Source organism: Contarinia nasturtii, unplaced genomic scaffold, assembly GCF_009176525.2.
Source record: "Contarinia nasturtii isolate CC-2019 unplaced genomic scaffold, AAFC_CNas_1.1 Cnas_scaffold_630, whole genome shotgun sequence".
NCBI classification, from domain to species: domain Eukaryota; kingdom Metazoa; phylum Arthropoda; class Insecta; order Diptera; family Cecidomyiidae; genus Contarinia; species Contarinia nasturtii.
Window position 1 is genome coordinate 1,388,946 of NW_022197981.1, and position 21,591 is coordinate 1,410,536.

Genomic DNA, 21,591 nt, shown 5'->3' on the forward strand with positions numbered 1-21,591 from the left:
GAGAGACACGAAATACAAACCAAAACAGTCATGTGTTGTTTATGAAGCATTTCCATTTTGTGCTCGCTTACCTGCACAACAGGCGAGCGTATGTATTGGTGCCCGCGCGCGCGTATGTGTATAAGTACGAAGTGAGTGTGTTGCGTATGTGTATAGAGAGAATTTCGAAAAGTGCGGCTACCTGATTTGTCTGCCACTATAACTAACAACAGTCGACATATGCACACTGTGAGCAACAGCTTGTTCGTTACGTTCGTCTCTGTTAACCAGAGAGATATATTTTTGTTTTATATTTTTGTTTGAACGCTTATATTTTAGATTTTTTGTGTGCGATTTTTTTGTGTGGAAATTTCATTGTCGTTTTATTCAATCTCGGTGGAATTTATATTGTGCATTTTATATTGTCAAATCAAATATTTTTCATCGTCGATTTTCTTTTTGTTATTATTGAAAAAAGGTGACAGAATAAAAAGAAAATAGTTGTGTACAATCAAATTTTAAATGGAATAAAAGGGAATTGTGTGTTGATGCATTCTATATTATATATATATATATGTGTGTGTATACTATTGTACAATGATCGCATGTGTGTGAGAAGCAATTTGTTCTAACGCTTCGAATGCGAGAAGGAAACCCGAATATTTTCACTGGATTAAGGTGGAATTAAAAGGAAAACGAACGATATTCAGTTTGCGCGTGGTGAGTCTATGCCGATGAAAACGGAACCGATACTCTTCTTGTTCGATGTTCCGTTGTGAGTGAGAGACGCGATCGTCTAACCACCTGTGTGATCGCTTTTAAAGAATATTATACATTTCATTCTGAATGTGTTGAATTAAATTGAATAGAAAAAAAAACCGGACGTGAGAGAATCGTAAAAACTTGTGTGCCTGTGTGAAATCAAACCAAAAAATATATGCGTGGCGATAAATACAGGATTACTGCCAATGCTGTTTATTTTTCATGTGAGACACTGTTAGAATAAAAGAAAAAAACAAACATTTTGTTAAAAAAAAAATCGTGTGTTCTTAACTGCAACCATTTCGCCCACTATCAAACGTGATCTCAGTCAATGAAGTGTGATTTTTTCTGCTTGTATATTTTGTCAAAAGAAGCCGAAAACTTCATCACAAAAAGAAACCCACTGAAACAATTTCAATAGTGAATTATCACAAATTTGAACCATCAACGATGAATCCACTACAGATTTGAAAAGAAAAAAACCGTCAAGAACTACAGTGCTTTAGGCAAAGCCGCCCGATTTGGATAATATCTAGAATAAAGTCTGACCAAGAAAAATCAAGTGTTATGATCGAAAACATTTTCAAGTGGTATTTGAACTGAAGAGAAACAATACAACAAGAAATTTTTGTTGTTGAATAAATAAAGAACGAAACAAAAAAACTCATCAAAGCGTATCAAGTAACCGACCATTTAGTACGCATTCGATGATTCTATATATCAACCAAAATATATACAGAAAAAAAAATGTTTTGTGGAAAAATTGTGTGCCACTTCAATTGAAACGGTGTGTTTGTGCATATATGTGTTGTATCTAGTAAAATAAAATAAAAAAAAGTATATATATCGTGCCAATGTTTGTCACGGGATAGAAAAATTCACAATATTGAATATGGCCATATATGCAGAACCGTTGACCGACAAATGTGAAAATGTCGCGTTATAACACGCTATGGAAAACGAAATGCATAAATGAGCACAGAAATCTGCTCGATCATCGGAACAGGTAGCCCGAACAATCAACAAACCAACTGAAAATAGTGTTCAATTCAAATCAACAGCGATCATATACATAAACTTTGAACGGTGCGTGAGTACAATTTTTTTTTATAGTAAGATGATTATTCCGAGACCCATCCCGTAAATAAACAAACCAATCGAAAATGCCAAACTGACAAAAATTCTCTATCATGAGTCATGTTATTGTTGCCTTTTTTTAGCTGGTATGTCATTTTGATGCGAGTCTATTTGACTTGCAGTCGCATTAGAGGTCCAAACACAACGACGACGAAGTGAATATTTTTTCCGAGTCATTTGTTTTTCCTGCCGTTTTCTGTCTTGTATGTTATTTATTTATTGTTTTTTTTTTCTGTCTTTCTTCGGGTGTTGACGTCTTTAGCTATTATTATTTTCCATGATGCATCCCATTCGATTGAAATAACACACTTCTATCGATTTCTTTTAAATGTCATACACGCAATAAAAAAACAACCTAAAATTCAATGGCAATCGCCTTAAAATTCTTCACTCTCATCATAATCTTGTCATTTACTTTTCTATGCACTTTCTGATTGCAGTAACCTCGTTAAGACGAACGCTCGTTTACATTCGGTTTTTTCCTACTGTCTTTTGTTCATTTCAATGCGATATCTTAAGTATCTAAAATGCTTCGCATTTTCGAAATCCACTGGAGAACACTTTTTTTCTCATCAAGCGCGTTGCATTGAACGATTTACCAAGACGTCATTGGAAAATGGCTACATACGTGTGCGTGTGTGTGTGACAGCGTATAACCTTTTTAAAAGATGCGAAACGTGCGGCAGATAATGAATTGGTAAATTGATCGATTTGTTATGCCTTTGCATATTTGGATGGCAATGATGCCCATTTATATTTTACAAAATAAGCGATAAATACAAAGAACATGCTACCACTTTCAATTGTGTTCGTACAACTGCATGCAGCAGAGTGAAAACGACCACTCAAGTGAAAAAAGAGAGAGAGAGAGAGAGAGAGAGAGAGAGAGAGAGATGAAAACAAAAGAGAGCACAACCAACAGCGACGCTTCACAGAAAAAAGACAATGGAATTAATGTGAAGTCGCTTTTTATTATCCATAAAACAATTGATGTCGCGAGCGCATATTGAAATTGCCTTAGTCACTCGTTTTTTTTTCTTCTTCCAGATCTCTCGCTCTCATATTCTTCCATTCGATTTCTCCTTCTCGGCTGTCTTGGCTCTTTTCCATGCTCCAATTCAGCTGCCGTATTTCGACGGCGAATTGTTAGACACAGGACCAGAACTAATTTGATTGAATGCGTTTATTGGAACATTTTTGTTTTTTTATTTTTCACTTTAATTTAGAAGGTCTATCGCACATTTGGCTCTCTCCATCATGTCGCGTAGGTTCTTTTGTCTTAACATTTTTGGTCGTAGGCAGATGCCGAAAGAAAAATCAATTTCGATTGAGTAATTAGCTTTTGGTTTTTTTTTTTTTATTTAATCGAAAAGAAAATTTTTCATTGGGACAACATTCTATTTATTTTAAACAATTTTTTTTTCATCGTCATTTGCTCTCACACAAAATAGAACGCACCTAATAAATTCAATCGCAAAATAACCATTAACTTATTAAGACAAACATTCAAAGTAGAGCTGATGATGGCCCAACCATTTAGATCCTAATCTTCTCGATACAACACATAAATAAACACAGAGTGAGAGAGAGTGCATACAAAACGATCTAATAAATTGATAGTTTTTTACTTCTGTATTGTCCACCTCTCGGTCTCTATCTCTCTCCCATCAAAGTCGTAACATCTTGGAATATTTTAATTAGATCAGCGATTATGTTTTCCATCGAAACAAAACAAAAAATAATGATAGAACAATCGAATATCAGCATTTTTTTCTGTTTCGATTCTATCCATTTCACTTTCCATCGTTTTTATTTTATTTGTCGTGCATTCAATTTCGATTTAACGAAAAGAAAATCTCGTATTTCATTCAATAGCCCAAATAATGCCTGAGAATCAATGACAACAACAACGACGATTACAAAAAAGGGAATATTTGGGTTGAAACAATGCAATTGTTATATCGATCAAAAATGGGAACAGAAATTTTTGCGGTCCGATTCTCAATTTGCAAATGCGGTACCGCTTTGCAACCATCAAACTCGTATACAAAAACAAAAATATGCAATAAATTATACACAATACACAATGATACATAGAGAGAAATGCAGAAGCTCCCACATATTTCCTGCGTTTGCATTTATTTCATAATAAAAAATAACATTCAAGTGAAGAGACAATATAGAATATTCTTCTTCAACATTGTAATGTGAAAAATATTCATTGCCATTAACATTAACGACATTTTGCATGCGAAATGCATGGCAAACGATTTTTCGTAGTCGTTCGTTTGCATTGTGTGGCGGTGTTTGATGCATTGTTCAATGCGATCATCACTCCCTCTCCATTGTCTTTGGGTTGCGACCGCGAACAAGATAAATTATTCATTTTACTGTTGCAACAAAGTAATCTCTTGTGCGACATAGTCGAGATCTATTGTCCTTTCTCTCTCTCTCTCTCTCTAGTTGCCGATGAAAGATGCTCGCGCATCGCCCATCTTCATCTTGTCACCCATTCTGGTGAGGCTCACCTACCGCCACGAATCGCTTTGATCACAAAGCACAACGCAAAGACAAAAAGCGCGCGAGCGCTCACGCACAAAACCCGACAATTGATTGTGTCGTTAGAGCAATTTTCAAATGACTTGTAGCGTCAACCGTAAAATTAGTTGACTTCAGAAATAATCTAAATCGAATTAACCAGAGCATCACAGAGCCAAATATATGGTGGAATGTCGTTGTTTTGTTTTCGCTTACATTTCAATCAGCAAAGGTATATGGTTGCGATTTTTTTTGTTTGCTCTTTTGGCATAGTCGAGATCAAGCACCGGATTATCATATGTATATTTAAATGGGATGAGTCTGATCATTTTGTCGCACGCACATACAAATTAAACATGTTCCCGTTGATTCATTCCCGGTGTGTGTGTGTAAGAGAGATATAAATTCAGAAAACGATTTTTCTTATTTTTAGATAATTTCTATATTTTACTTCTCGAAAATGGCTAGTGAGAACGGCTGTTTTCTTCTCCTCCATTAAATCTTCCGTCTGTTGTTCAAAAATAGATATATGGTTGTGTACGGAAAAATTTCACATCATTTATTCATTTCAGACGGTACAAATCACTTTTGGGTCGGTGTTGTGGTTTTTCATGCCGCTTTTTTTTCTCGAGTGTCACTGTTGATTGTCTCCCGCGCGTATGCATGTGATTCGGCAGATTCAGTGTGTGATTAGTTCTTCTATTTTTTCACTCATTTTCATTTCTCTCTTTCTGTATGTTGTTAAGCGCCATCTCATGCCCCTGTCAAAATCAATTTATAATTATATCTCCGTTGTGCGATTGACAGTCCAAAGTGGAAGAAATACAAACCGATTTTTGTGGGAGAGAAAACAAAATTTATGTCTCAATTGTTCCATCAATCGGTGTGCTGTTGCTGCTATTTTATTTTGTTGTTTTATCAAGTAAAAACAAAACATCGCAATTGATTTTCATTTCAATTTCGATTTTGCAACAATCAAAGGATTGTACGCGAATGAGCGCACACAACATAAAGCAGCCGCAGCAGCAGCACTAACAGCGATTCGTTGCGATTTTACGAAACAACTTGAAACAGACAATTAGGGAAAATATCGATCACTAAAACGAGCCAAAGACGGAAAATACAGCTTTCACAACGAAAAGAAAAAACCCGAGCAAATATAAATGAAAATGAATCAGACCCAAATAATAAAAAAGACAATTGGATAATTTAAGAAGAAATGAAAACAACAACGCCAAACAATTGCCAGACAAGAACTGCACATAGAGATAGTGAGAGTGTGAGATAGACATACATTGATAAACAAAAAATTGCAGCACACACAAAAACTAATTTAATGAAAATAGACAATGTTATAAAACAAACAGCAGCAACAACCGTCGTGTGCACCACATTAATAAATTGATTATGTGCATTCACATTTTCCGATCTACACACGTCTCCCATAAAACTCTCTTCATCATGTTGGCATACTAAAACAATTGAAATCTAATCTGAATTTTCTACGCGAAAATCGCATGCATTGCTCTATAGTAGGAATACACAATTTAAACATTGAAAATGGTGAACAAAAAAAAAAAAGAAACGAAAATTGAAAACGAACGAAAAATAAAGATTGAATAAAATTTCGATTTAAAATCGAAACGAAACTTAAAAAAAACACATACAAACAAATCGAACTGGCAATTCCCACTGCGCAAATAAATTTCTAGATCAGCGGCGCGTTTTTTTCGTTTCATCGAAGATAAAATTACAGAATGTTTTCTTATCGCGCATGAATGAAAATTCGCCTGCTTTTTCGACAACTTGTCTGAAAATATATTTGCTTGTTTCTGACCAAAAATTCTCAGAATTTTAAGCAAAGGAATTTTTCATTCCGCAAAAAATGTCAGGAACAACAAAGAAGAAAAAAAACGACGGGGAAAAATGCGCAGATTTGTTTTGTAAAATATGAATGTTTCCAAATGAATAGAAACATTGATATTTCCAAGTGGCTGTTCTTTGTCTAGTTTTGAGTATGGTTTTTTCTTTCTATACTGTAAAAGACTTATTCATTAACCAAATGAATGAATGATATTTCATGTGAGTTTATGACTTTAAGCACACTCTATACGTGTTCGCACGTATCTATACACACGTTCTGAATGGTTTTGGCACGACTGTACTATACGTCAACGTTAATTCGCCTTTGCCCTCGAATTGGCCATAAAATTTTGCGAATTTTTTCTAATTAAATTGAGTGTGTTGAGGCTTGTAGTCGTCTTGCTGCAAATTGCATATTTCCCATAACTATTTAATTAGAATAGAAAAGGAGGTAGCTGATGTATGGCAATGAACCAGTTTGATCGGCGTGGTTTCTATTTCGGTTTATGTTGTTTATATTTCTGCTGACCGCTACCACCGCCCGCATGATGCAAACCAATAATATAAAAAAAGCCATGCATTGGCATTAGAATTGCAATTAGCGCAATTCCATTTATTTATAATTAAGAGAAAGGAATGCGCGAATGAAGAGAAGAAATAAAAAAAAAACTCGTGGGCGTTGGTGCACACTCGTCTCTTGTAGTTTCTTTTTCATTGCGACGAATGAATGAATTGAGTTTTTATTTACAATGTAAAAAAAGAACGTCACAGAACAAGTGCGATGCTGTAGCGTAGTTATACGTCAGTTTAATCTCTCACGATGTGACATTGCAACGGATAAATGTCGGCTCATGTATATAAGAGACAAATAACAACGTACTGAATCATAATAATTCTTAGAGTCTATTTTTTTCACCTACACAGACACACACGTGTTTTAAGTGATATCGCCGATTCATGCCACTCTCACTTCAATAAAACAAAAACCCGAAATAACAGGTAACATTGGCACGTAGGTTTTTCATCATAAAAACACAAAAGCAACAAGTGACATAAAACTTACACGTTTTTCTTTCGATTGTAATTTTTGTTGTTGTTTCGCTTGCATGAGAGATCCCAATCAAACTGCAATCGGAAGTTGCATTCATTCATGTGTTTTTTTGTGCATATGAGAAGTGTAATGGCCTACATTCACGTCTATCTCATAGAGTGATTGTTACCGTTCTCGTCGGCTTTTGTGAACCTTTCCTGTCTTTCATTCCGAATTATGCGCTGCCACGACTTTCTTATACATATATATTGTCTTCTGTTGCCGTTGCTACTGTAGCTGCATTGTCGCTGCTGATGCTGCTGCTATTACCTTTTTTTATTGTTCGTATTAAAATTTATGCGAAAACAAACGCGACTCGCACACACATATAACATTTGATTCCTGTGAGATTTGAGATTGAAATTGTGCACGATGCCATCGCAAAATCATTTCAACTGACTGTGTGTATCTTTCACCCGGTTTTTTTTTTTTTTGGTTTTCTCGTTCACATGGCGGACCACATCTAACGAGAGAAATGAAATTGCAACAAAATACAATTGCATTTACCGTGATCAAATCGTATATGCCATTCACAATGTGTTTGGCAACGTTGGCATTTTATTGGTTTCTGTTTCGGTTGTAAGAAGACAACGATACAGCAAAAGAACACCGATTTTTTGTTTGTTTGTTTGGATGTTATTTCGAATCCATTCACAGTCATTGTTTTAAATGACGATGTTTGTGTGTGAGTGTTTTAGATAAGTAGAAATAGATATGTAGCTAACGCTTTTTTTGATTCAGTTTAAAGCGATTATATTCAGTTTGCATCGATCCAAAATTGTTGGAACTCGTGCGCCACACTAGTATATTTTTTTTTAGATCTCGAATTGCCGTAAATGAACTCCAAATTAAATTGTCTGCAACGATAGAGTGGCCCGTAAATTGGGTAATCTCTGTCCATAATTCACCTACACACCATTTCAATGGTCATTCATATTTATCCACCGTCCGATCGAGAATGAGATTGAGGTAATCATGTGATGTCCATTTCACGTTCACAACAATATCGCAATGGATTTAGTTAAATGGCCAATTCAAAAAATTTACACATTAATCGACAATGTCGTCGTAGTCATCATCATAATTTATCCAAATTGGCCAGAATGATTCTGTGTGAATGACAATAAGATGACGGTCGGTTATAAAATGAATAAGTCAGTGCTAAAAACTAACGGTTGATCAGAAATAGTAGTTTTTTTCTTCTTGATTTAAGTTAAACTTGTACGATTCGTTTAAAGTCATAAATGGTAAGAGAAACTTATCCACGACGAGAAACAAACAGAGACTGAGAAATCAAATGGAATAGAAGAAGAAAGAGAAGAAAACGCATCACTCAGATGTGTCGAATATGTCATGAGATTCATTTTCATTACGATCGATTGACATTATGCTTCGCAAGGTGTTTCGAATGACGCGCCCACACCAACATCGATTATGCTCTTTCCAAAATGTACACACAACTGCGATCAAACTGACACTGTTTGGGTGGCAAAGCATTGTGTACGATGTTACAGTTTCGTCTTGTGAATCGTAATACTTCCCAAAGTGGTTAGCAAACACATTTCATACAATAAAATGTCATTTTTCGAATTGGATGTGTTTACAAGCAAGTTTTTGGGCGAGAGCCTGCTTTCCAGAGAATCAACTCCAAATATCAATTTGGTGCTACAATAAGGTCAAATTAATGATTACTTTGTTTCGATTGCCAAATCAATCAGAAAGCAATTTTTGTTTTGTTTTCGGGTCTTACAATAAATGTCACATCATCGATACAACTCATTCACCTTCGAAAATTCACTGTTTTTTTTTTTGTATTCGAATATTATTGCTGTTTCAGTTTACATCATAATAAAATTCGATGCAAACGAGAGAGCTTATCGTAAATATTTATCGGGTAAATACACGATTGCGCGATTCGGTTGAATTCGAAAATTAAGATTTGATCGTACATTCACATACGCATACATACATATTTTATATTGAAATACTATGCGAGATGCTCCGTCGTTATTAAGCGAATAAAATATCAATAATCGCACGACGAATGGGAAATTGCACTAGCCTATTGCCAATGACGATGTTCACCATGGAAAAATCATAAAAATTTCAAATAAACCCATTAAATTGTTGTTTCATCTTTTTTTTGTTTTTGCTGTGATTATAAATATGTGTATGTGTTAGTGTGGAATTTTTTTCATGTTACGTGTGCATTTCGCTTATTCGCCCGATTAGCCTCTGATCTTCAATGGACAAGATTCGAATCGGGAAACAAATGAGCCACTATCATTTTCATGAGGTGTTTATTGGACAATGCTCATGATTGCACAGCATGATGTTCACAATAAGCGCGTCATATCGATATTGAGTCGCTGAGGGTTGCAGCCTCTAATTCTCGTATACGTGCATGTCTTTTGGCCATTTTACGTGCTGTCAACGGAGTAATTCCTTTCCTTCTTTTTCAAAACCGAAAATTTCAATGCATATTCTATTTCTAAGAATAATTTCCATTTTCTCTTTCGCCATAAGTTTTTTTTTCTTATGAAATTGATGTACGATGACATTTTATCCGGTTATTAAACTGACAGAAAACCGTCATAAATATTACGAATGGTCGTCGTCGTCGGTGCCGCCGCTGTCGTCGTTATCATTATCGATGGCGGTGTCGTTGTCACCTTTGGACGTATAATAAATATAAATACAGTGCGTGTTTAAAAAAGATAAAGAAAAGACATAGAAAAGCAGTCAAATGATACACAAGTAAATGAATATACATAATCGACAGTTGACTCTGCTTGTGGTTTGACAGTTTTACACTTTGGCTAATATAACACATACACACACACACACGCATATGTATTGTTTGATTCAGTTACAGACAAAACAGCAAGGTGTGAAAAAGCGCATCTAGAGTGCATGGCCTGTATACAATTTATTGTGTACTATGTTCTTCCACACAATTCAAATGAACATTTGAGATTTCCAACGAAAGTCCATAAATAATGAAATGCATATATCGGCACTAGTCGCGTTTAATGCAAACATTGCGTTGATCAAACAGAACACAACAACGACGACAGCGACGGCAACGACAACAGAAATAAGGAACACGAACAAGAAATCGAAGCACCGTTCGTTTGTGCATGTAATTTAAGACTAAGGTAACACGAAACAAGAAGTGAACGAAATATAGAAACAAAAAAAATACCCACGTTAGATATTTACTTACGGTCGATTCTTCGGTGTGGTTTGTCAGAATATTCAACACACACACACACGCAAAAAAGAAACAACAACCGTACAACATTTCAATTACCATATGGCCTGAATCAAAAATCCACGGCGCAAACCCAGCTCAGTTTGCGCATTTTTACACATTGCATTTTGCATCCATGCTATAGCTAACTTTGGATTTTATTCTTTTTTCCCTCTTTGCGCACAAGTACGCTCACTTCAAAATGTGATGTGATGTTGAAGGTATAAAATACGGCAGAGTTTGGTGCTAATTTTTCATTTTCTTCTCAATTTTGGCTCCCACGTTTGTTCAATGTGAGTTTTCAAACCGTAATAACACGGGCCACGAAAAAAAAAATTATTCGCACAAATAAAACAAGACGGAACAGAGAAGAAGAAGAAAAAAAGCACACAACAACCGTAACAGTAACAAAATAAATCCAACAGAAAACATCAAGATTTATTACATCAATTAACGGTGACTGAAATTAAATGACATTATTATGCCATAAAATAAATCATGCGGTTTATCTCGCGTGTACCAAGTGCATTTGCAACACCTTCGAGCGACTTTATGGATTTTCTATCGCGGCGCAATGGAAATGATACACATACGGGAGAAATCCATTGCAAAAATCTCTCTGTGTGTGTCTCATAGTTCGAGTGAAATCGATCTCATTGTGAAAGATCGGAGTTGCGCGCGCATACCATTCCATTGTAATTGCCATTGTATTTGGTCGTCTTGCCAGAGGGTATAAAATACACAAAATAGTAAAATAATTTTTTTTACGATAGTAATTTTCAAATTGAAAATGAACACTGAACAACCCCAATTAAATTCAATTCGAGAAATGGCGAACCATTAAATTAAACCAATGACCAATAAAAATAAAAGTCATACATGGACTATTTCCGTCATGATACCCAAAAAATGCTTCTGTATTTTTAAAAGTACGTTTTTGTTGTTCTTATTCATACAAAATGACATATTATTTCGCTAAATGATTCATAGATACTGAATATTTATGAATAACGCAAGAGCAACAGCTGGAGAAAGAGCAAGAGAGAGATAATGACATTCTTGACAAAAATTATGACCAATTCCTGGAGAATAAGAATTATATATCATAGTTTTTTTCTCTTTTGTTGACTCACATATGATTGTTTTCATTATCAGCAATTGTAAAATAGCCTGTGGTCAGTATGCACAGTGCACACTCAGCGTTCAACCGTATAAAATCACATAACATATGCGATGTGTGTTTACTCGCGGTGTATGTATGTTATTCACAGTTTGGTTCGTGTTCTGAGCGAGTTTTTCTTTTTTTCAAACACTTTTTTCTATCAATATATATATATATTGGCAGTGGAAATATCTGAACGATCCAGTTGAACGAAAGGAAAATAAACCAACAGCCACAACAAAGACTTTGCAGTGCAGTCATTATCGTGGCGCAATCGGTGTTTCTTAAGTAATTGAACGTATTAAATCATCTCTTTGTTTGATGCTATAACTATATAGTTGTTGCTTGGTTTACGTTTTAGGTGTTTTGTGTACAAAATCATTCTTTTTTTCAAATTCGGTTTTTAATTAATCTTCGATAAAGTGCCGATGGCAAAAATCCAATTGCTGTGTGTGTGAAATAAAAAGGTGTACACAATTGAAATTCAAAATGAAAAAGCAAACATTCTTTAAAATCATATAGAAAACTAGCGTGTTTGCAATTAGATGTGTAATATTTCCTTGTATTGTATAAACAAAAACACAGACCGGCCATTGAATCCAAATAACAAGTTCATGATGTGTGCATGTGCGCACGCGCCCCCGCAAAGTGTTTTATGTGTTTTTGAATATTTTTCGCGCAATACAAACTGGATTTTCTAGAACGAATGAAAAAGGGTTCAAAATGGGTAAATGCAATTTTCATACGGGACATTAAATGAAAGAGAGAGAGAGAGAGCGAGAGAGAGAGAGAGAGAGAGAGAGAGAGAGCAAAAGCAGCCAAACAAGAAATGAAAACAAACATACAAAAACGAACATTTTTCAATCATTTTTCATCTTTAAGGCGATTTAGTTTATTTACTTCTGCTTCAACGTATAGTGCGGTCGGACTGTCTGTGCCAACACTGATAAATTTATTACTTATCCAACGTAATTTTTCATAATTTATTCCAATCGAAAATGTCCGCGCGCTATTCTGCTTTCTTCAGTAGAGGCTCCATATAATGCATATATGCCTCTTCGTATGTCTATGTGTGTGTGTGAGTATGCAATGATGATGATGATTCTTTTTTTGCAAAGAACCTTTGTAAGTGCTTGTTTGTTTGTTTAGCACATACATGCATACATTCGTTAATAAAAAAACAAGTCGACGGCAAACAAATCGCGGCAAGAGTTGAGAATAAAAAGGCGACAAGTGCCCGCATGCAATCCCCTCACATTGACACAAACAACAGCGCATTTGTGCGCGCGGACACAAAGATCATATTCTGAAAATCTGGTTTGTCTAGTTCACTGCAAATGCAATGTTCTCTCCACCACATCACTAGTTTGCTCATTTTCTCAAATGATTACGGGCTGGGTTTTTTTTTCTTTTATTATTTTTCTTTCTTATTCTAGATATAACATAGGTCGTTGTATGTGTTTGTGTGTTTTTTATGATTCAACTTCGTGTTGAATTCTACATTTCAAGATAATAAACACGCATAAAATCGTGGGCATGTTTTTTTCTCACTGTGGCTTTGGCCATCATTACTTGTTGCGTACAACAGCATTTGACTCTCTTTCTCATTTTTATAAGAAGTTGTTTGGTTTTATGCTGCTGTTGTTGTGGCCGCTGCTGCTGTTTTTTGTTTGTTATATTTTCGCCATACAAAATCGTGTGGCTTTTGTAAATCCGTACAATGATTGTTGTCGCTTCAATCGTTCAACTGCATCACTTTTATCGTCGTGATCAGGCTCGGTCGAGCATCATGTAACACTTGGCTTTGGCTTCGCTTTGGTTTCTCTTTTGAATGATTTACTACCGTTTCTTGTTTCAGTTCTATTGTGAGCATAAATGCAACAAACTTACAACGTACACATTCATCAGCATCATTATTGTTATTGGCCTGCGGTTTTTATGCGCGCTCCACTGCAATTCCGTTTGACTTTGTTGTGTTCATGTCCACATATATCTAAAACCAAATGAACACTTTTTCATGCGAAAATAATAATAATAATAACAACAACAACGACGACGACGTCGACGACAAAAGTTGTAAATAATTAACCGCACGTATGAGTACGCATTTAATATCAGCCTTTTGCCCATTTCTTGTCGACGACGATTTATGCAAGCGAAAAAAAACGCACAAAAATCGCCAGACTGAAAGAGAAAAACGTTGAGGTTTCCGCATGTGTGTAACAAATATCAAATTTATTGAGCGAGAAAAAAATTGCAGTCGGTTTACAAACCAACAATCTGATGGATGATGGATACCATGTAATATTTTTTTTTATTTTATTTTCTTCTCCCATAATCTCGCATTTCAAATGTGAAGCCACATAAAGTGAACACTGATTAATTGAATGGTATCTTTCGTCTGCATATTTGTTGATTATGAGGCTTGTGCCTATTTTTGATTTGTGCACTTCAAAAGTGCACGATCGTAATGATTTAAGTCGTTCAATTAAATTGGCCAATTTTGACATTGATTTCCATATTTTTCATCTAAAAATGTTAAACAAGATAAATGAAGAACGGTCGAGTTATTCATCTTGTGCGAAATATAAAATTCTAACAAGTAAGTAATTCTGAGGCTGTCTGAGTTGTCTTTGGGCCACTCCATTCGATGAAAAAAAATTGATGGCCACGCTGAACATCATCGACAATGTGCACACATTCATATTGGCTCGCTGCACAAATCAACACAATAATTACGTAGATGATGATGAAGAAAATAAACGATGACGACATACGCAGCCATGTAAAATCATCGAATCCATAATAACGGTTCGACTTTTATCGATTTTCATATGAAGAGCGCATAATGCACTCTCTTTTGATTGCGATGCCAATATGAACATGGTATGAAAATTGGCCAATGATTTCACTGGGGAACAACCAAATATGCGCACACAATCTAACTTTTCTAACAAACCAATTAAACCAATTCGGATATGCAATAAATCATTTGAAATGTAAACATCGTTTGCTGTTGTTGCTTTTTTTTCATCTTCTTCTTCATTTTTCTCAGTGCAAAATTGAATGTTGAAAATTGCATTTGACGTAACAAAGTGTGCCTTGGAGCCCGACAAGTTTCATATCGACCAATATCCAGCTGGTGTATGATGATAGAAATACTGTTGCAACAGCAGCAATGCTGATTTTTTTCTTCTGTAATATCGAGAGAGAGATGAAAGGTGCAATGCACAATCTAGCACATACCAAACCATCCATAACTCTTCTGACTATTTACAAACGACATATTCGCATCGTTTATTTCATAATGCGCAACATACGCGCAACATACAAACGGATAATGAGGAGATTTTTTTCTCATCTCATTTGGTATGGAGAATGAATCGGATTCTCAGAGATCGAGAAAAAAGAGTCCATGAATAAGAGTGGGACAAATGGAAAGAAAGCATCGTTAGGAAAAAAAACATGAAAATTGGCTACAGTCGAAAAAAAGGCCACAAATGGGCAATAACTCTCTTTGGTAATAAGAAATATTTAGAAATATTTTTAACGAAAAAAAAAACAACCGACTACTAATGATTTCACAAAACTCGTCAAAATTTATTCGTTTTTCCAAAGTGATGAGAATTGGTTTTTGTGGTGTGTCGAAAATGAGTGATTTCCGCATCAAAAGTGTATTGTTCTCCGTGATGCTCGAAGGAATCACACAAATAAATACATTTTTAATAACAAGTTATCGAACAAACGAAAGATTCAGACAGGAAAAAAGTGGTCACAAACGCGCACGCATCAAACTCATTTTAACAAGGGAATCAATTTTATTATATTATTCGTTCACTGTGCGCGCTTCACTGGCTAAGGTCAATGATACTTAATGCTGAGGAAACGAATCTATAAAAAAACACATAACAGATAGAAGAAAAAAAAACACACATAGAATTGGATCCATTTAGAAAATGTAGGAACCGATCTTGTAATATTCTTTTAATCACAATCAAGTTAACATCTCTCAAGCACATCTCGATCTATGCACTGAATGAAGTGAGAACGATATGAACACAGAGACATGAGAGTATTATATAAAGGAAAGAGTTGTTCATGTGATATTAGATATTTTTTCCGGTCTGGCGTGCTCTATCCCGACACATTGCACCGCAATAACAGCAACATAAACTAGTACTAACACAAATGAAGCCAAAAGCAGTTCTTTGTCGCTTTTGGTACAGTTTTTCTGTTATGATGTTGTATTGCGTTTGATCTCAATCGGCATAAATGTGATGGTCGGCTGTTTCGTTACGCTTATAGCATTCAATCGTCATCATCATCGAAAAAGGAAATTCATACTATAAACTATTTATGACTCCTTCCTTCCCTCCCTCCCGTTGTCTCTATTTTTCTCTTGTAATCTATCGAGTGATCATGAAGAAAAATACGAAGACAAAAAAGGAGCGAACAAAGTGAAAAATACTTGAGCATTTAACGTATGCATTCTGTGGTTTACTCTCTCATACTTGAAATAATATTGTTGTTCTTTTTGTTGTTTGAATGACACAGGGCCGCGTGATCTCAATGCGTTTCATTCAGTTCATATTCGATGTGGCTCATTCGTCGGCCATTGATCGTAGTAGCACTGAAAAAAAGAAGCACGATAATATTCCGATAAATGAATATATGAGTTTGAATGAAAAAAAAACACAGAGAAGAAACAATCTATATATGTTCGATGCTGTCATTATTATTTAATTCGTGACTTAATTTTTTTCTTGTCAGTCGAAGCGAACCAAGAAAGATGAGCAAAAAAAAAGATTCAACATTTATTGTTCCCATTCAGTGTTTTGCTCCTTTCGGTCCACTATCGATACAATTACCATTATTTTAACTGCTTATTTTTGACTCTTTTTCGTGTTCTTTTTTATTTGTCGCCTCTTTGGCTTATGTAAGAGTCGATGATTTAACGCATTCGAAACTTATTTCGTTTTTCCGCCACGTTTTTTTTTTCTTCTTCTCTTTCCCATTTGAATCGACTATAAATTGTTAACTATGTAATTTTTCGGTTGTTTTTTTTTAATGTTTTCTTTTCAAGATTCGTGTTTCTTTCGAAAATTTTGTTCGTTTCGGAAATGGTTTTTTTTGGTGTTCATCATCATCATCGGTGTGTTCCGTGTAGGGTTGTTTTGATCTTTTTTCTCTTATGTTATTTCTTTTGTTTTTATGGTTTCGGTATGTTTTGTTCTTTTTATTCCATGTCAAAATCGATTTTGTTTCCTTTCTCGTTAGCACACGAGAAAAATAGAAAGAAAGAACGATGGCTGTGGCCACTTTTTATTTTAACTTTCGGTCCTGCATGTGTGTGTCACTCTAGTCGTCGGATTATTTCATCTTTTTTTCTATCGCGTTTTTTCTTCTCTTTCTCTTCGGAAAGTTACTTAACTTGAATTTATCTAATTGAGTTTATTGTTCGATTATAATTTTAAGGTAGAAAGAGAAAAAAACCGCCGCCATTTACCGTCGTCATTCTCGTATATGGTGTTTTTTCTTCTTCTTCTTTCGCTCGAATGTTACCCACATAAACTGAATACATAACAAAATGGTACCAAAACGTATCTAAACTCTAATAGCACTCTCTTCCAGTTCAATTAAAATGTTCGATTGGCTTCTGTGCCGCATGGTAATTATTTGGCATGGTATATACATACAATTGACGATGGAATGGTTGTTCGACTTTTTCTATTCGAGTTAATCGAATAATTGAAAAAAGTCTCTCGTGCTGCCTCAACACCGAAAAAAATTGTGTCGGGTTTCTGTCGATTAGATCAGATAACCATCAGCCTAATAAAGTAAGATAAAAAAAATGTGCACTCAAGATCAGTGCGCGCGCCGTGTGTGTCACATATTCCAAGCTGTGAATTATAAGCTTAACAATGAACTTTGAATGCTCTGATCCCATTTTGCGAAAATGTTGGGAGAATGCGCTCGCGCAATGCAATCAAGGAATGGGGCACATTTATTGTGAGATTGGCCTGCATTCCATGCCTGCCCACTTCTCTATCTCACTCTCGTTCTGTGTCTTTGAATGAACAAATTATTTTGCAAAATAATTGAAACACCACACTCGCCAGCAGTGTTGAAAATAATTGACGCATACAGGCGAAATTATTTAATGGAACGATCAGTTACGGTTCCATAGTACAAACAAACAAGAACGATGTGTACGCTTCATTACGTGAGACATTCATTAGTGCTGTAAACACATGTGCTATTCCAACCATATGACTGGTATTGTCCAATTGATGTGCATTAGATGCACATGTTCAAGCATTTGATTTACCGTTGTTCCGACGATAAAATTCTCCTCCGTTCTTTTTTTTCCACCGTCTTAATAATCTGACAATATCGCCGATGATAATGATGCATCGCAATAAGTTTATCATCGCAACTTTTGAATTATGTTCCAGTACCATTTATCACATTTTACTTACCGGTATTGTGTATAGGCGCGCATATACACACAGATAGATGTCTATTTTCTATTTCCTGTTCAGTGTTTTTTTTTTTTTTTTGAAAATCGCCGCAAGAAATGAATGTTTGACCAAGGCATGCTGACACGCTTGCACGGTAAAATTGCATTAAGTGTGGCGTTTATTAGCTAATTGCTCGGTTTATCAATAGCTTTTTGTACGGTGTTGAAGTCCATCAATTATTATAAAAAAAGCCCGAATGCCGACTGAATGCGATGAGCAAGTAATTCCGAGAGGAAATCCCCAGAGGTGAAGAAAAAACCATTCACATTCGAAAAGAGACGCTCTTTATATGGTGAAAAGTTCGAAGTTTTTATCGCTGACGTGAAATTATATCTATCAGAATGATGAACGAGTTTCATTCATATAAAATAGGTTGCGTATGGTAAAAACTGCATAAATATGGTGACTCATTTGAAAATCGATATTTTTTTTTATCGAAAAACTTCGTATAAATTGCTTCCGTTTCACTTTTGAATACAAACGAACATGCAGAAAACGTAAACAATAGAGGTAAGCAACATCAACATGCAAGCCATTCAATTAAGTATTCGCATAATTTGATATTATGCTGCTATGCCTTGGTCATTTCCATATTTTTATTGGCATTTGACATAGTAAATTCAAGACATTTTTTTTCTTTCAAATGTTGACGTTTACATCGGTCGTCAAAATAGATTTTCATTCACCGAATTTGCATCTATTTATGATGTTTATTTTCATTTGGCAAAACCGATATGCATGCACAAATGGTTTTGTTAAAATTGACATGCCACTTGTAACGACAAAAATAATGCTTACCTTCATTGAATTACACACGAAATCCGTCATTCTTGTGGCTTTAAATGGTTGTTACTTTTCGGTAATTTAAAACGACACCAAAATGGTAATTGCTGAAATTAGTGCTGACAATGAAACCTGAAACCCTTTTGCCATTTATTTTGTTTGGCGTATTTTGAAATTCATTGTCATTAAAATATGGCACGGTTTCATTGGTTTATTCATTTATTTGTGAATGTACGTGTATTGGATCTAGAGCGAAAGCGTTACTCAATCTCCCGATTTTGCATATTTTTACCATAAACATATGTGAATATAGATTTGGGAGAGAGAGAGAGAGAGAGAGAGAGAGAGAGAGAGAGAGAGCGAAAGAGTAAAACACGATCGCAAATGCGCGAGGCTATCCATTTTCATAATCGAAATATAATTCGCCCATATACAAACGATTATAAATTATGCGTGTTTGCTCGAATAAATGTATGAACGGTGATTTTATTATAATGCGTTCGCATGAATGATTTAATGCGATGTCATATACGATTACTTGATTCGCTGAATATGCAAAGCGTTTGAGACAAGGAAAAGCAAAAAAAAAACACACACACACAAACACACAAATATAAATATGTGTGACAAAAACAAATGGTTATTTGAAGAAAAAAAAAAATATTTACATGAGAAATACCTGTTTGCGTACATTCGGATACGCACATATTGTCTGGAACGAAATTTTTATGATATGGGTTTTTTTCGTTTTGTATGCCTTTGAATGGCGTAGGTGCATTCTTTGGATTCGATCGCTCCGGGAGATGCAATCTATATGTTTTTCATACACTGTAGATTTTCTAATGCTTTCAGTCTGTCGCCTCTTAATAAACATCTCATACTTTCATAATAAAGCCATAGAAACACATGATTTTATGATATGGATATTTGTTTCAATGATCAACTCATGGCAGCATGCAATAGAAGAGGATGAAACGAAACAAGCAAAAGAAAAATTCCCAGGCACAACAGGAAACACATTGGTAGTGACCGTTGCATACAATTATCCGTAGCTAGTCATAAACACCGATCACATTTTAGTGCGAAAATAATACAGCTCCTTGTCCATTCGACAGAATGATTTGCATTGGGGGTAATTCCCCCAATGTCAATGTGTTTTTAACAACAATTTTCCATTTTGTTTTATGTGAGAACTTGAATAGATACGAAAATATTGACAACAATAACAATTAAACCATGGACAACTGCAGTATTTTCGGATGAAAAGAAGCAAAATCATATCCGGCATGGTTCTGTACAGTGTAAACTTTGAAATTTAATGTTTTACGGGTATTTTCAAACAGTAGATGAATGGCATCTCACTCACTTGGAATGTGTGCTTGAGTGAAGTCAAAATCATAAAAACGTGATACACCCGTTCAACTGTTTTATTTTTTTAAATTCTTCTCTCTTAACATTTTATACGATTGCAGTACTGTTTATCGACAGTTTGAAATCAACTATAAAATTGTATTTTATCGATTTAGTACATACTCGTATTATTACCTAAGTTCAAATTACTACTTTGAGTAAATAAACTAATTTGTTTGTATTTATCTTTATATTTGCAGAATAAATCAGCGAAAGGAAGACTTTTACAATGTACAATGATCTGGTTTAACACAAGGAATCAACTGACTTGATGAATGACATAAACATGAAAAAATCATCAAATTGACTAAAAACGAAGTGCCTTGAAGTGAAATAAACAATCAGAAGAAGAAATCGAAAAACGAATAAAGTGAACGTATTGCACGAACAAGCAATAAAAACACATAGACCATATATAGATACAAAATTATTTTTTATTATTTAGAATAAACGAATTTTAATATTAGAATAACAAAAATGGAATATCTTCCAAGTGTAAAACAAATGGCAGTGTACGCATGGTGTACAGTGTTGGTGATCCTGAGCATGTTTATCGTCGAACATAGCAGCAACGCTCAAGCATGGACACAAGATATTCAACCAACACTTAAAATTAAATATGGTAAGTGGTCGTATATTCTCCCCAATTTCGCTTGTTCGCTTTTCGTTCGTTAATTATAGAACACATTCTAAACACATTATAAATCATCAGAAATTTATGATTCACGAAATTTTAACGACCCCGCCATTCATAAATCAATGAATCATAAATTCCAACTTCAAAAATGAATTCGAATAAAAATATATACCGAATTTTGTTGCGTTTAAATTGAATTCGTTTTCAAAGCAAATGACTTTTTCAAAAATTTATATAAATCAAAATGTCTATCTGTTTTTTTAATGTGGTTTTTATTCTCCCAAAATTCTTTAATATTTCAGAACAAAAATGGCCAGTATTTTTCGGCAATCAATCCGACTACTTTCAAATTTTGGAACAAGACGATAATTCGGTTCTGATCGGAGCACGGTAAGTCAATTACAATTATTTTTAATGAAATCAAGCTAACAATCGATATTTTTGCTGAATTTTCTC

At 34.9% G+C, this 21,591-nt stretch overlaps 1 protein-coding gene across 2 annotated transcripts in view; it reads left to right on the forward strand.

Annotated features, from left to right (window-relative positions):
- LOC116340022 (semaphorin-1A) overlaps positions 1–21,591 on the forward strand; it is a 108,314-nt gene that overhangs the window by 82,489 nt on the left and 4,234 nt on the right. Inside the window, exons 1-3 of one of the 2 annotated variants that reach the window (XM_031766156.1) lie at positions 211–1,827; positions 20,699–21,120; positions 21,438–21,525. In XM_031766156.1, the coding sequence (XP_031622016.1) occupies positions 20,976–21,120; positions 21,438–21,525 (233 nt within the window). In that variant the 5' untranslated portion in view covers positions 211–1,827; positions 20,699–20,975. Of the gene's footprint in view, positions 1–210; positions 1,828–20,698; positions 21,121–21,437; positions 21,526–21,591 lie in introns of those variants that run through there. The other variant, XM_031766155.1, reaches the window with a different exon arrangement.